The sequence below is a fragment of the Protomyctophum parallelum genome, assembly GCF_964188405.1.
Source record: "Protomyctophum parallelum genome assembly, chromosome: 12".
Taxonomy (NCBI): Eukaryota; Metazoa; Chordata; class Actinopteri; order Myctophiformes; family Myctophidae; genus Protomyctophum; species Protomyctophum parallelum.
In genome coordinates this window covers 37,265,007-37,282,009 of record NC_139712.1, presented here as the reverse complement: position 1 = coordinate 37,282,009, position 17,003 = coordinate 37,265,007, and the positions used below count along the sequence as shown (strand labels likewise).

General features: G+C 42.9%; 1 protein-coding gene across 3 annotated transcripts in view; it reads right to left on the bottom strand.

Annotated features, from left to right (window-relative positions):
• Positions 1 to 17,003, bottom strand: part of plcd1a (phospholipase C, delta 1a) — a 36,008-nt gene that overhangs the window by 7,717 nt on the left and 11,288 nt on the right. For 2 of the 3 annotated variants that reach the window (XM_083778442.1, XM_083778440.1), the window contains exons 2-8: positions 10,405 to 10,563; positions 3,641 to 3,869; positions 3,050 to 3,179; positions 2,254 to 2,482; positions 1,442 to 1,643; positions 916 to 1,060; positions 391 to 543 (exon numbers count right to left, since the gene is read on the bottom strand). In XM_083778442.1, the coding sequence (XP_083634568.1) occupies positions 391 to 543; positions 916 to 1,060; positions 1,442 to 1,643; positions 2,254 to 2,482; positions 3,050 to 3,179; positions 3,641 to 3,869; positions 10,405 to 10,563 (1,247 nt within the window). Of the gene's footprint in view, positions 1 to 390; positions 544 to 915; positions 1,061 to 1,441; positions 1,644 to 2,253; positions 2,483 to 3,049; positions 3,180 to 3,640; positions 3,870 to 10,404; positions 10,564 to 15,466; positions 15,543 to 17,003 lie in introns of all 3 variants that reach the window. The other variant, XM_083778441.1, reaches the window with a different exon arrangement.

Sequence of the window (17,003 nt, the reverse complement as noted above, 5' to 3'; positions counted from 1 at the left end):
AGAGGCCCAAGGCTTTGTGAACAGTCTATAGGATGTCTCAGTAAGAGGCGCCTGTCTGACCTACCTCATCAGGTGAGGGGAAATTGACTGCCATAGTGTCACATCGGTGCAATGGCACATTCCTATGAGTCCTAAATTTCTTTCCATCAGATTTTATTGCATAATTGCAGAAATTATATATATATATATATATATATATATATATATATATATATATATATATATATATATGTCTACAATTGTAGATTGGTTATTTTCACTATCAAATAGGGCTTAAGTGGTTAATGTATTTTTGTACATTTGGATCCCAGGGAGACACAAAATGTTTATATTCAAGCTGCCTCTGGTCTATAGGATGTCTCAGCAAAAGCCACCGCATGTGTGACCTACCTCAGGTGAGGGGAAATGGACGGGCATGGTGTCTCCCACGGGCTGCGTGAGGAGAGCACTGCCCAGGATGGAGCCCATGTGCTGGGCCATCAGCTTCTGTTGCTCCAGGCTGCAGTGGTTCTCCAGGGACAGGATCACTGGGTACTCCGAGGTCTGAGGAAATGGAACAAGAACAGCATTTGGTTTTGCGGAACCCGATGTTTGACCCTTTTGATGTCATTTAATATCTTGAATCCACTTTCTTTTTAATAGATTTTCTTTTTTTTCCTTTTTTTTTATAACCGTCTTGAACCATCTTCATTTCTATTATAGCCATCTTTGCCCATCTTAATTTAACTTTTCTCATTTGCGCAAAGATTTAGCACATTCTTTTGTGTTTTTATGTTAAGTCAGCGTACACAAACAATGTGCTTCAACTGTAATCCCATGAACGAGTGCAGCCATGGAAACGACAGTCAAAGGTGTTAATTAAGCAGCATGCCAGGTCCTGTCCACATGCCACAGGTGGTTGTCTGCCTCACGTACTTTGAAGGCGTAGTCTTTGATGGCCTTGATGACGTCTTTGAACAGGACCTTGGAGGTGAGTGTGTAACCGTGGTAAATGACGGGTTCTCCGTTTGGTCCGTCCCAGCAGTCTAGCTCCACACAGCGACAGCTCTTCATCAGGGCCCTGCGAGGAAAGGAAGATGAAAGCATCTTTACCAACGGGTCACGCTCCAGATTCGAGTTTCACAAATTGTTGGCACAATTTGCTAGGTTAGGGATTGTAATTGCAAACTAATCACAAAAGACACAAGGCTTCCAAAAAATAAATTTTTGTTTCAATTTTAAACAATGTTATTACTGTACTTAAAGTTACAGAATAACAAATATTGTATGATGACTTGGACTGATATCAACAGATAATAGTAACAATTCAAAATTAGTGTGAAAAAAAGTATACAATTTTGTTTAAAATATTTGATTACCTCAACACATTCTTCATGCCCCCCCACCCCCCCCCCCCCACGGACCCCACTTTGAGAAGCCCGGGTGTAAAAGGTATACATACCGTATGTAGGCTTCGGTGCTGCTGGGGCCTTTGAGCTGGTCCTCGGTCAGGTAGGTGTTGTGGGAGGAGGAGATGTAGTAGTGGTTGAGGGGCTGACTCATGTCCTGGTACACCTGCTTGTGGGCCGGGTTCAGAATGGCACCCTCATGCTGGTTCAGGTACATCAGGAAGCCGTCCTTGGTCATGTGCTTCTTCTGCTTTGCTGAGGAGGAGGTGTAAAGAAGGGATATTGGACATTTTAATTATAAAGCAGATTTAAAAAAACAACCAAAGGCTGACCAAAGTGCTGCACGACATGAAAATGATAACCAACAAAACAACAAAGTTTAAACGCAAAAAGCATTAAATACAGAGCATACAAATCCAAACGGGAAGACAATACCTGAAGTTAAAAAACAAAGGCCAAGAAAGAAATAAGATTAATTTGAATGGCTATGCAGAGCATGACTTTTTATCTTGTATCTCTGTATTTCAACTTTTTGTTTCACCTGTAAATTAATGCCTTATTTTGACATAATACAGTGTCACAAAAAAGTAGCAAAGCTTGTGCACTATTTTTGCGTTATTTATTTGTTTACATTAACGTAAAAGTGGTTAAGTGTGTCTGTGTATTGTTGAACCAATGAAAAGTATTAAGAAGAGCTTGTGACTAGTTAATAACTACAATGAATCAATTGGAACACAGGTTACTTCTTTTCCATTTCCGGAAAAGCAACCGTTTTGCACATACTGTACAAACTTACAGTGACAATAAGTACGCTGAAGCCACAGGACAGCATCTACATACTCTATACACTCCCAAGATGTCCTACCCGTTTCATCCATCTCGTACGTGTCAATCAGCCTGACGGCATCTTCCACGTTCAGAGGCTCTCTCTGCTCGTTGAGCAAGAAGTTGAGCAGGTCCCTGGTGCTCATCTGACCCTCCGTCTGAGCGTACTTCCCGTAGATCACGTCTATCTCCTCCCGGTAGGTCAGCAGGTCGTAGAAGTGCTTGATCTCGGAGCCTTCCAAGGCGCCGGAGTGGGACGTGTCACATTTCTATGGGAGGTGATAATTGCGAGACAGTCAATCAAAATCGATCAATAGTTGGGATTATGAACTGAGCATTGGGATGATCGTCTTTATGGAACACCTTCCTTTGGTGTGTAGATGGTTCTACTTCTTTTCCTTTGTGGATCTACCATGTGGATTGATCTGCTACCTGTGAAGTTTTCGCTGTATGTGGATCTGCCATTGTGCTGCTACCTTTTTGCACCTTACAGCATGTCTAACCTCATGTCCATAGGCCTACGTTCTGCTATGTGGACCTACCGATGTTTTGGCATGTCTTTTGCACCTTATGTTTAACGGCCTCATGTCTATACCTGCTGCTGATTATACTATGTGTATATATGTAGAATGGATATATTTTCCCCCTTTCCCATTCTTTTCCTGGAAAATGATGAAATGGAGCTTGCGTAACAACTAAAAAGATGTCACCCACTGATTGATGTACATTGTACACCCTGTAAAGCTGTGGTGTGACAAATAAACCAGATTCTGACTGTGATTCTGAATTACGTCATGATGAAATATTCTGTCGGTGATGAGTAAAGACAGACTCACAGCAAAAAGCTCCTCAGCATAGGTGTCGGCCACCTCAACGTTAATTTGTCGCAAGAAATGCTTCAGCTCCTTCAGCGTCATCTTGTTGTCCTCATTCTTGTCCGCTTTCCGCATGCAGTTGAAGATCCAGCTGACATTACCATGTAAGGATTTGCCGCTATGCTACTTCCTGCTCAATTCATACATGTAAACCCAGTCCTGCTTTATACAGTAGCCGGTTTTCATTAGATTTGACAAAACAATAAAGGTAACATACAGTAATAACAAACTGATGATTTGAGATCTTAAGAGTTGTACACTTACAGTATGTGTTCTCTCAGAAATGCTGTTTGGAATATTTCCTGGAGTGTGCATGTTAACATAGTTAGTACAGTATGTACTAGAGATGCCCTCGCAGCCACCTATTTTGCTTTTGCTACATATATTAAAAACTGATACATCTTCATATTGAACGAAGGCATCACAGAGGCCCCCCATGGATTGATTACCTCCTGCCAGTGTTTTCCAAGGAAGCACAGTGTTGCTGTGAATGGAAATCTTCTGTTCTATGCATTTAATTTTTCTCATGCATCTGTGCGTTTTAAAGGATACTGCTCGCTCTTCTGTTGGTGGTTGAGGTTGCGCAGGTTAACTATGATCTTCTCCAGGCCATTCACCCACTGCTTTGCCTCCTCGCCGGTGGCCGCCAACAGGTCCAGGTTCTTCTTGCGGCCCTTAAAGATGATGGAGAAGCAGCGATCCTCCACACTGGACTCTGTGTACTTCTGGAGGCCTTCAGACTGACGGCCTTTGCGCACCGAGTCGATGTCATCGATGGAAACTGGTGGGAGAGACTCCAAGGTTAATGTCGTTCCTGAATTCTGTTTTTCAAAGGATCAACAAGTGCTATAATTGATTGTATCATGTAACATTAGGCTTCAAAGATGCTGTTGTGGGATTCTGGATCAATCAATAATTGACGAGGCAAATAAACGGGAGTCGAGACAAATTATTCTCAGGTGGTGATGTTTATGCCACAAGTAGTGGTAAAATATAAAGGTTAGATAAAAGCATTTAAACCATATAGAACAGTTGGCCACAGCCTTTAACATGTTTGTACAATTGGGCAATAATAAAGTACACCTTACAATTCCACCAGCAGTTGGGCCCTGGAAAAGGACTAAGGTATGCTACATATTAGCTAATCTATTGGCACCAGTATTATTGCAAGGGGACTCCCAGACTTTTCTATCTTATCTACAGGAAGTCTGTGTCTTTGTGGGTAGCTTGTTCATCTGTGAGGGACCCAGATACCATATTTTACCATGCTCTTGTTCAGTGGCAGACTTTCAGTTAGTGTGGGTCTCTGAAGGGCAACTCAAAACATGTGGCTTTCAGAGACTCATTGAGTACACTCTTTGATCAGCATAACCTTGTTTGATAATAAGGTTTGTAGTAGTTTTATTATTAATTTTCCTATTTTGCCGCCACCACACTTTAGCTGACATATCAAAGACAGAACTGAACATGTGACCAGTGACCACTTTTCACTGCCATGGAACAGATATGGAACAGATTTGTAAGTGTAACAGTCGGATAGAACAAAAACATGAGTGTCACGTTAAAGTATGAAACCTCGAGAGCCCCTTAAGGACTGCAAAGATATAATCTCTCTGCCATTTTGTTGTTGTCTGCTGAATACTCATTCTCTGGCAAACCACACACATTCCATGGAGATCTGGTTACTGCAATACTTTGATGCAGTCTAGGCCAGCTTTGATTCTCTTGCCTCATATAAGTCGCCAATTTCTAGACCTTATTTTCACTTACACAACTTTGCGTATCATCAGACAACCCGACCCACTCACACACTATCATACACTCATTTAAAAGACAACATCAACAAACAGGACTTCAGTGCGCACACAGGCCCCACACAACATGCTTTTGGGGGCCAGCTCTATTGTTGAGCAGCTTAATGTACGGAAGAGAATGCCCACCCATTGGTGATGTAACCACGGTCAATGGCAACAAACTCTACAGGCTAAAGACTACAGGCTTAGCTCGGAGGCCATACACTGTGCTTTAGGTTACAGCCACAGTGTTTTTCAGACACACACCCTTTTGCCGCGCCTGCAGTGGAGTGTCATGTTCTACTATGACCATGAGTTGTTGTCAGACTGCCTCAGACTATCTAGGGACAGCCTGCGCTCTGTGATAAGTCATGCTGCGTCTGCTAAATACCAGGGGTGTAAAGTAACTACGTACATTTACTCAAGTACTGTACTTAAGTACAACTTTGAGGTATTTTTCCTTTGAAGATTTTATTAACAGTATTTAGAATGGACTACATTTCAAACGAAGTCAATAAAAAAACTGCTACAAGGATGAAACCAGAAAAGTACTAAGCCTTGTTTACATCAGGGTCCATTTTCAATTCATCAGAACATTTAAAGATGTACAAATAAACACTTCTATGAAAACAATCACACTTGTGTGAAGTGAGGGTGAGGGGCGTTCTTATTGTCATACATCATAATACATCAAATTCCATGCTCAGCCAATCAACTAATCTCAAATTTGGTACACACAGAGGCACAAAGCTGGACATAGGAGGGTCCCCTCAAAAAGGAAATCATCATATATACTGTATATACTATAGAGTTAAAGAAAGTAAAAAAGAAGATCGACACTCGTGAAGTGAGGGGCGCTCTCATCATACATCCCATTCCGTGCTCAGCCAATCAAAGTAATCGATTCCGTGCTAACGGACAGACACACATACTGTACACACAAAGATGTGCTTAGGAGGGCTAGCACCCCTCAAAAGGGAAAATCTTTACTGGAGTGTTTACATTTTTCTGTACTTTTACTTCCACTCCACTACATCTCAGAGGCAAATGTTATACTTGTCTTTTACTCCACTATAATTATTTGAAAACTTTAGTTACTAGTTACTTTGTAGATTTTGATTATTATTACAAAACATACATTAACCACTTCAGCCCTACATTTTGGCCATTTGAAAACACAATGTGTTGCATATTTTCAAAAGATTTTTATTAAAAAGAAAATGTGTGAACATTTTCCACCACTGCTAAATACCAAATTGTAAGTTGACAGGGTAAATTGGCTGGACCTCTGTCTTCAAAGCACTGATGTGGGGGGGGGGGGGGGGTATACAACCAAGGCTATAAGTGTCGATTCAGCTGACTGCTGGTTGAACAAATGCCTCGGAAGCAACCAGTCAGAAGGGAGGCATTAGTTTTGTGTGTGTACGTGCACATATTGGAAGTAAACAAACCATTGGAGGGACTGAGAATTTTTTTGCGGTCTCGAGAGTATTCCAATCTGCAGTCAAGAGATGGTCCGGCCGCAGTGTCCAAGTCATGTCATGTCATGTGTGTCACGCAGGCATTGCTGAAATTCCAGATCAAATTGTTTGCACAAAGAGAGCATTATGTTGGCCTGACAAATTTCACCCGACTGATTCTCAAACCACTCTCAATAATTAACACTGACAATGAGATTTTCTAGCGGGAGCAGTGGAATAGGGGGTTAAATCAACGTGTTTGCACATGTGGAACCCTTTGGCTTAACCTTTGACTACGGAGCTATCGTAGCATGAACTTCAAATACACAGGACCACAATGCACACAAGCCCCTAGGGCTTTTTGTGTTATCCTTTTTAACAATCATTGTAAATCGTACCTCTGTACTAATTGCAAACAATTATAAATATTCAATCAATGAAACGTGCTATGATATAATCAAAATTGTGTACTGCTGGAACCTTTGAAGTGCAGATAATGTCTTCAATTTAACCCTGAGGCCGATTTCTACAAATACCTTCTAAATCGGTAGTTCTCACGCTTTCAAGATTTTGCAAAAATAGCAGATGTAGAAGCTCTCATTTTGAATAGCTAAAATTAACGCTAAAATCTAAAATGGCCCAGATGCTTTAATAACAAGCGGTTATAGGTAGGCCTAAGTATAGGCCTATAAAACAGACTATAAACTATATTGTCAGAATGTAGAAATCTGCCTTTGACGGATCCAAGACGACAAACGGCATAATTATACCAGTCCGAAAACCATATCAGACTTTAATGCAAGTCACAATATCATAAGTAATAACATGACAACAGAGCTTCAAATACATTCCACGACATAGTCACACACACAATAGACTCCATGTTTACTTAAGGAATTCAACAAAGAAATGTGGGATAAAACCACCTAATTATCTTTTCACTTACACCTGTTTGCATACGGTATGTGTGCTTCAATCTTTTCTACATCAGACAACAGTAATGTAACTGCCATGCAGAACCCTTCCAGGTCCAAGTGTTCCAATGGACCCAACGTAGATATTATCTAGTTGCTAGCTCTTGTTAATACAGAAATATGCTACTTTAGCACAATGCTGTCATACGATGAAATATAAAATAGGGCTTAGCTGAAGCAGTGGTTCTGAACATGTGGGTCGGGGGGATCCCCACATGATTTTTTGGGGGTCCCCAGATGACAGTAAAGTGACAATTTAAGGACGTTTAACGTAAGAAAGAAAAGAGACCATTGTGAAAATAACTGATCAAGCTCACAATGCCTCACAAAGTGATTCGTTGTGAGCTTGTAGATCGGATCTGTGGAACCAAGTCAAACTAAATGTAATGCCTCAACTCCTATAAGTGCTTGTTTGGGTGGAGTTCAATTAAGCAATATTACACAAGACTTCTGCACACTTCTGCGCTGCCTTTCGGAACTCGTCGAGTTCCTGCAGCATCGCATGCGTGCATTATAAATAACACCCTTGTGTACTATTGCAATTATGCAACAGTTACCCTTAAAACTAAGATAATCGCTAAAAAATATAATAATTTAATGACAGATTTTATTTATTTATTTGACAGGGACAACGCTCATTAATCAACATGTCAGTTTTCACATCAATGTAAATGGGCCAGAGTTAGCCAAAGCTAAATTTCATCTGTAGTCCCTGATTAGCAGCCACTACGACCACAAATGTCCCAAGAAACACGCTAGCCTAGCAACCCAGTCTTTGGGAGAACAGACTCAGAGCAGCTGATTTCTTTGTTTTGATTAGGTGTTCCTATACTGTTTCAACCAACCAGATTGCTTCCTCAAAACGACCTGTTGTATAAATGTGATTATTTCGGGGGATCACGGCCAGAAAAGGTTGAGAACCACTGAGCTAAAGGATGACCAATAGAATTACTGTAAGTGGAAACCACTTACAGTAAATCACTGTAATCACAGGTCAAACGGAACGACTTGAATCTGACCCAAGCAAAAAAGTGAATTACAAGGGAGGTGTGTGTCATTAGAGATGTGAGTGGCTTCAACAGTACAGAGAGTTGGACAGTGTCTGGGACATAAGGCCTATCTCATGTGACCCATAGGCGCACACACACACTCATGTCTTTTATGTTTGTGTGTGCACGCCCATGTCTGTGTATACAAGTGAATGTCCAGCATACCCTGAACACCAGCTGGCATTTGAAAACAAAAACAGACCAATAATAAACGCCATGGTCTTCTTGATAAAGATTTGAATGCTGTGTGCAGTGAGTGAGTGCCTCTAGTGGGGTTAATTATACTGCCCTGCTGCCCATGACATGTAGTGAAGTGTCTCCTTTTGCTGTCATTTGTTTTAGTTTAGAATGGATTGGATTAATTAAAGATGATATTCTGTGCGTTCCGTGTGTCAACCCAGTGGGTTTTTAGGACATGCTTAGGTTACTTTGCATTAATTAAAGATGATATTCTGTGTGTAATTCCGTGGCGTGTCTCAAGCCAGTGGGTTTTTAGGGCATGCTTAGGTTACTTTGGCTGAAGTAAACACGGCAGCGTAGGAACACAACAGATTGCGTTTGCAAAATAACAAGTGCCGCCAGATTCTCTAAACTCTACCTCATTGCCGACGCACTTGAAAGCCACAATTTCAAGCCCACAGGAAGACAATAAAATGGGCAGCTGACCTCCTTCATCGAGGAAATGCCAATGAAATCGCCACTGTTCGGTTTCCTCCCTCTGTCCGACCCCGTCCCATCCCAAACCCCAACATAACATGTCTGTCAGCAGTAAACAACAGCACTGACCGATGTCTATTCACACAGCCAGGCCACAGCTGTTTTCATTCCACTATACAGCTCTGTGTGTGGGAGAATAATGTGACAGAGTGTGTCTTGCCTCCCTCCTCCCTAGAGAAGACACTGTGCACCCACCACTGCACACAAAACAATAAGGTGGAACCTGAGCTACAGTATTACTTTCTATCGACAAAGCTCACTGTAGCGAGATGAATACTTCCCACAGATTCAAATCATTAGGAGAGTTTGAAAACATCACTTATGACAAAAAACATACACCCAATTTGTGCTGGTTGAACCGGTGAAGTACAACAATGTGGAAACATGGCAGCAAGAATTTAGTGAGCTGCTGTGACGGGAGAAGCATTTGTGGATTATAACCACACAAAGGACTACTAATTGTATGTTGTGCACCCCTACACTATCTGCACCGACACCCTTTCTATCGGTACATAGAGCTACTGTGTACAGACAAACAGAGCACCTTTAACCCATTCAGACCTCAGGCTCATTCTACAAATGCTGGCCACCACCCCAGAAGAGAAGATGTATGTAAAAGAAGAAGAAAAAAATAGCAGATGTTGCATACTTGTAGATCTGCTGTTTTTGAATAGCCAACGCTACAAATCTAAAATGACACCGATTTTTAATGGGTTCAATACATTTCTACAAACTGCTGCTGGATTGAGGATATACCCCTGTAGTGGCAGCAGCATTATTTTGTGGCTTGGTGGGGATACAGCTGCACCATGGCCCGCAGGAGATAAACGGTCTGTCTCCTGATAGGGAAGATCTTCCCTAGTGTGTACTGTATGTATGTGTGTGTGGCAGGCTAGCTGGAGTTCACGCCGATATTTTCCACTTTGACTTTGGCCTCACTATCTGTGAATTGCTTTTGTTTCCATTACACGTCCACCCAAAAACTCTTGATTATTGGCGGGGTTAAGGTTAAGGGGTGTGTTGAGAAGCAAGAGAATCCATTGTTGCTGGCCCCTCTGGGGACAGTTCATCTTAAACGGAAAACCGTAAAGCATCGAAGAGGCCACAAAGCTAGACACAAGGATTACAAAGCTAAAAGGCTAAAATGCAGTAGTAGGGTCTTCCTCTCCCCTCTCCATCCTTTTCTTGCACTATTACACTTGAACTGTACCTACCTAATCTGGAATATGAATATGTTGTTTACACAAAGTTGGGTGTCAGCTACTGGAAAATAATGAATGAAATTAATTGGCTGTGACTGGCTGTACCGTGCGTGACACTCACAGGTCTGGTTGCTCTTGAAGGTTTTGTGGGACTCGTGCCACATGGTCTTGCAGTCCTCCTGCAGTTTGTAGAAGCGGTTCTTCTTCCAGGAGTTGGTGCGGATCTTGACCAGCTCCCCACCCACCAGCAGAAACTGGAGATCTGCATCGCCTTCCAGACCTGAGGGTTCACACAAAGTATAACCGGGTGAAACAGAGGCCTTGTTGCTTGGCTTATTAATCTATTCTACAGGGCCTCCAGCGTTTGCTCGAGACTCAGAGAGGACAGAGGTTAATGGATACAGTAGAGCACTGGTTCTCAAAGTAGGGTCCAGGGACCAACAGGGGTCCTTGGGGGTCCCAGATATACCCTTACAGATCTGTAACTTTGAGTGTGCAAATGGAACAAGGTTCCATTTGCACACACTCAGTTATGGCGGTTTCTAAGTTGAACGTTTGGGGACTACTGTAGTAGAGGCGGGAGGAGTGTAAGTACAAAATCAAATCACAACCGGTCATGTAAAATAAAGTATTTTTGTATTTCCTTAGGTATCCCTATCCCACTGAGCAATAGTCTGCTATTACCTGTTTTTTTTTTACCGTTTTTTAGCACGTTGATCAGAATCGTTCTATTCTTTGATTATCCGCCAGACACAGAGGAACACTTCTTTCACATGCTTGGTATACCGTATATATACTCCACAGGACAGGTACTAGGGACAGCTGGGAACCTCAATGTGAAATTGGCTAGCCCAATTTGTCCAAAACAAAATCACACCCGTGTGAACTGAGTGTTGCAACTCCGTGTGGGGGCCCTTGTATAAGGATGTATAAGTCATCCGTGTATAATTACGATATGATTTATCAATGTCTTTTATCCTGTATCACTATTTGTAGTAGCGAAAGCAATGCTGGTGTGTGAGGAGTTCAACTTCAACCTCAGAGTGTATCAGACACGATGGACCGGGGTAGTAAACCTCTGATAACCCGTTTGTTGTATGATGAACCGGGGTAGTAAACCTCTGATAACCCAGAGTTTGTTGTATGATGGACCGGGATCAGTAATTTTCTGATAACCCAGCGTTTGTTGTGGTCAAAGAGGATACAGTAGCAGCATAATGCGTTGTGTATAAACTAGACATGTTCCTTCACTCAGTCTGCTGAAAAATAACACAGCAGCTGGGCTAGTTCCCATGGACAGACACATTAAAAAGAGGCAAAGCCATTTAAAAACGTTATAAACCAGAGAGAGTGGCACGGTGGCACAGTTGGTAGTGCTGTCGCCTCACAGCTAGAAGGTCCTGGGTTCGATTCCCGCTCGGGACACTCAACTCAACTCAACTTTATTTATATAGCACATTTAAAACAACCATAGCTGCCACAAAGTGCTGTACAGTACTACAGGACTAAAAACACAGAATACAAAGACAACACACAAAACAAGAAAAGGAGGGGGGGAAACAAGTTCAGGAACAGAGGTCTCATGCTGTGTTAAAAGCCAAAGAATAAAAGTGCGTTTTCAGTGAGGTTTTAAAAATGGCCAGGGGGGGGGGCTGCCTAAGTTGCAGGGGAAGGTCGTTCCAGAGCTTGGGGGCAGCGATTGAAAAAGCTCTGTCCCCTCTAAGCTTCCACTTCGCCCTCGGGACCTCTAGCAACATCAGGTCAGCTGACCTGAGGGAGCGGGCGGGAGAGTAGGGGTGGAGGAGCTCAGAGAGGTATGGAGGGGCGAGACCACTTAAAGCTTTAAAAGTAAAAAGCAGAACCTTGAACTGGATTCTAAAGTTCACTGGCAGCCAGTGGAGAGAGGCGAGGATGGGAGTTATATGCTCTCTCTTACGCGTGCCAGTTAGTAGTCGGGCAGCCGCGTTCTGAATTAACTGGAGCCGAGCAAGGGAAGACTGACTGGCTCCAAGGTAGAGGGCGTTACAGTAATCCAGCCGAGATGTAATAAAGGCATGGATTACTGTCTCAAGGTGCAGAGTGGTTAAAAAGGGTTTTACCTTTGCCAGTTGTCGCAAATGAAAAAAGCTAGACTTCACCACTGAGCTAATTTGGCGATCTAGCTTAAAGTCGTTGTCCATTTTAAAACCTAGGTTGGAGACTGTTGGCTTCACAAACTGTGCCAGGGGGCCTAGATCAAAGGGAGGGGGGTTACCAGAACCATTTGGGGCAAACACCACCACCTCAGTTTTCTTATCATTGAAGCTTAGAAAGCTTAGGGCCATCCAGGCTTTAATGTCATCCAGGCAAGAGAGAAAAGCTTTAGGATCAGCGTCTTTCTTCTTTAGGGGAACATAGATCTGACTGTCATCAGCATAGAAATGGAACAAAATGCCATGTTTTCTGAGGATGGACCCTAGCGGCAGGAGATATAAGGAGAAGAGCACTGCGGCTAAAATAGAGCCCTGTGGAACACCATACGACAACGGCGCCGGGGAGGATTCTGAGCCAGCAGCGCTGACGGACATGGTTCTGCCCGTCAGGTAGGACCTGAACCACCCTAGCGCAGTTCCACAGATACCCACTAGGTGCTGCAAGCGCCAGAGCAGGACGTTGTGGTCGACTGTGTCGAACGCAGCCGTCAGGTCCAGCAGGACAAGAATGACATAGTCGCCATCATTAGCTATGAGGATGTCGTTAAATACCCTAACTAGTGCAGACTCTGTACTATGCCGGGTTTTGAAGCAAGACTGGAAGACCTCAGGGATCTTATGCTCCTCTAGGAAAGACTGTAGCTGGGCATAGACAACCTTTTCTAGTATCTTAGAGATAAACGGCAATTTAGATATGGGCCGAAAATGAGCCAACACAGTGGGGTCGAGGCCTGGCTTCTTAAGCAGTGGTTGCACTACAGCATGTTTAAAACACGTGGGAACAAGACCAGAAGAGAGAGACTGCTATTTATTTTTTATTTTATTTTCAGGACCGTGTGAGCTACGCTGGGGAAAACCTCTTTAAAGAGGCGAGCCGGGATAACGTCGTGAGGCGAACCTGAGGCCTTTAAGTGACTGACTCAGGGGTTAAAGCCAAAAGAAATCCCAAGACTGAAAAATGTCAGACCAATTTTCAAACAATGTGGCGAACCCCCCACATTTGCCCCTGTCCCTGTCCTAGACGGCGATAAAAGTTGGTGTAAAATAAAAATGAATCAAATAATAAATAAAAACCATGGCGCGCGCGCAGCGCACACCACATCAGTGCTTCCTGCAGGAAAAAGCTTTGGCATGGTGCTGGGCACGGGGGGGGGGGGACCTTCCGGCGTGCGGCCAGAAGGTCATGCGTGCCGAAAATGTTGATTAATTGATTGATTAATAAATTAAGATTAATTTGTATTATTCCTCTTGTATTGCTATTGGAGATACTGGGGAGGCACTGGGGGGGGGGGGGGGGGGGACACTGGGTAGGCAATGCATGGGGAGGCACTGGGGGGGACACTGGGGAGGCACTCTGAAGACACTGGGGAGGTACTGGACATTTCATATCACACACACCATGATTAAATTACTAGCCCCCCTTTTCTGTTTGCAGCTAAGCATGGCGTGATTTATTTCAAGCATGGCACAGCGCCATGCCAATATGTTTTCCCAAAGTTACCTTTACCGAATGTGTGTCAATCCATGCTTCATTTTATAGAAGCAGCTTTAGAAGTTATGTTGTATTATATTGCTAGTCTGGCCAATCAATAAATACTCATATTGAAATTTACTGTAGGGCTTGACTTTACAGCCACTTGGTGCATAGCAACAGTGTGTTAACCCATTCTGAACGGGCACCCATTTTGGTGTTAGCGCGATATGAGTGGCGCGATATGAGCTTGTAGGTCTGCTATTTTTAGAAAAATCGAACAACGACTGACATTTTTAGAATCTGATCTCAGGTCAGAATGGGTTAATCAGACCAGTGTGTGTCCAGCGGAAACCTCGTATGAATCTGATCTCAGGTCAGAATGGGTTAAAGCAGGGGTTTTCAACAGGTGGTCCGTGAAAGTATTGCGTGTGGTCCCTGACCATGCATTTAGTAATGTAGCCACGGAACAGTGAACTAATCCGTCTGTGCACTTGTTCCGTGGAAGTGTGTCAATGTTGTCAGAATTACTGGGAAGTCTGAGGTTAAGAAATTCCACAGAAAAGGGAAATAGAATCTCAAGAAGGGTGAAGTGGTGAAGCTCGCCTGATTAGGAAATGTGCCCATAGAATCATGTCATCATGTGCTATATCTTGCGCGTATTTGAAATGTTTTACTATATGTATATATATATAATATATATTACTATTATTAAAATAGTTAAAATAGCCGATCTACAAGATCATAGTGTGTGGATGTGGATCAGCTAGTTGAACTATTTTAAAATACTTTTCAAGATACGGTAGTAAAATGTGGCAAAATAGTTTAGGGATAAAGGTTAAGGCACGCCCAAGATATACAGTAGGGCCACATGTGTCAGTACTGTACTGTATCAGTTAAGTCCGTGGACCATCGTTTGAGAAACGGTATTCCATAGCAAGTGTTACGAAAGCACTAATCCTAGCCCATATCCCATTACAACACAACAGTGGTCCCCATGTTGATTCTTAGTCAAGGTGGTGGTCCCTGGGTCACAATCAGTTGAAAACCCCTGTGTTAAAGTAAAAAACCCCAGAGGAAGACACTTATAGGCATGTAGCCTTCAGTAGTCCATTATGCACCTTGCATTATAATAAGGTTGCAAGTGAGAACAAAAGTAAATTACAAGAGAACCCATTGGTTTGGCAACTAAAATGGGATGGTGAATTGGTGATAGGTGGGCTGTGGGCACTATATAGTTTCCAGCAATGTCTGGGGACTAGGTTGGTGGAGGGTGTGTAGAGCCCAGGATCACATTAGATGATTGACACAGGGGTGAAAAATGGGTTACAAAATCGTGGGATAAAAAATATATATATTTAAAAAAAAACAGAGCGAGAACAGACATTGGCAAAAACAAATATGCTGATGCATTCAAAGTGCAATAGCTGTTCATCTCAAGATGTTTATTTGGGGACAGTATATAGTGAATGTTCAGGGTTCTGATGAGAAAGAAACTGTTCAGTTCCTGAACCTCTTACCAGGTGGCAGGAGATCAAAGAGGTGAGAGGAGTCATTCATTATGTTTATGGCCTTTCTGACACATCAGTCTGTGTACTGTATGTCACATAAGGGGGGAGAAGGAGAGACAACCTGTCTTTTTAATGCCTCCCAAGTAGATAAGATATACAATCACATAGCTTTTCTCAATCCGTGTTATGAAAAGCCAAACCGGATCCTGAATCGGCAGCAAGGGAATTTAGTGAATTAATTCGCTTAATTGTGAAATGGCGAAATAATCATACTTTTGGGCATTTTTGTCATTATTGGTGATCATACAATGTACATGGCGTCAAATTATCATACAAGCTCTCAATTTGTAATATATATTATATATATATTTTTTACTGGTATCACTGGTCAGTCAGTGGTCAGATTTTACATCTCCGCCAATCGGCCCGTGACATCATCGCCCATAGGTAAATTCTCAAGCGGTCAGGAGGTGCACGCCTGCACGGCACGCACATCCCAACATTTCAACGGTGCTGGATCAAAAATGGATACACTGTAAAGGAAGAGAAGGTCCGCACAGTCATTTGGCCTACGGCCTTTGTCAGGTGTCAGGTGTACTGAACAGTGTGTAAAAAGGCAGATACATAATGGGAATAGTGGGCAGATCCCAGTCTGATCTGTGATCAGTTCCATTCATGGACTGATGTGAGCTGAGCTCTGCCCACTATTCCATTTATATACCTGCCTAATTAGTAATTACGCATTGTTCAGTACACCTGACGAAGGCCGTCACTCGTCAGGCGTTTTTTTACCTCGCACAACCCATCTCTGAGGTACAGAGGAAGCAGGCCCAAAAATAAAATGGCACCATTCTATAGTGAGTATCAGATGTGTGGAGATATGGTTGAAGAATGGTGAAATGCTATTCTTAGCAGTTATTCTTGTCTTGGCTTTAGATATTCTGTATAATGTACAGCAATGGTTCTCAGAGTGGGGTAGCTTGTGAGCTTGTAGAGCTGCTTGATCTACAAAACATGACAAAATGGAGATATTTTGTAAACATTTTAACAGAAATCCTGTATGGGGCCCCTGCCACAAACATATTTCCAGATGGGGGTCCACTCCACGGCCACACACACATTCATTTGCCAGTGGTTTGAGAACCACTGATGTACAGCCTGTGTAGCAGGGTGACATGATTATCATTCAGGTGGTGCAATTTGATCATGGTGCGATAGCAGGGTGTGATACAGTACATATGCTGGAAGGATGATTCATATCTCACCAACCACTTTGTATGAAGTCACCATGATCTCAAAGGGCACTTTACTGTCGGCTGGCCCTTCCCATACTGTGATAAAGCTACTTTTATTGTCTCCACCAGGCCGAAGGGCCAAGGCAAGGATATGTTTTGCACTCCGTCCGGGTGTGTGTGTGTGTGTGTGTGTGCGCGCGTGTGTGTGGCTTCATACACACATAAAGAACAACTGTGCTGTGTTTCAGGGCCGCCCCAATGCTTTTCCAATGGAAGTCACGTGGTTTGACCAAACACTTGTGTTTGATTGC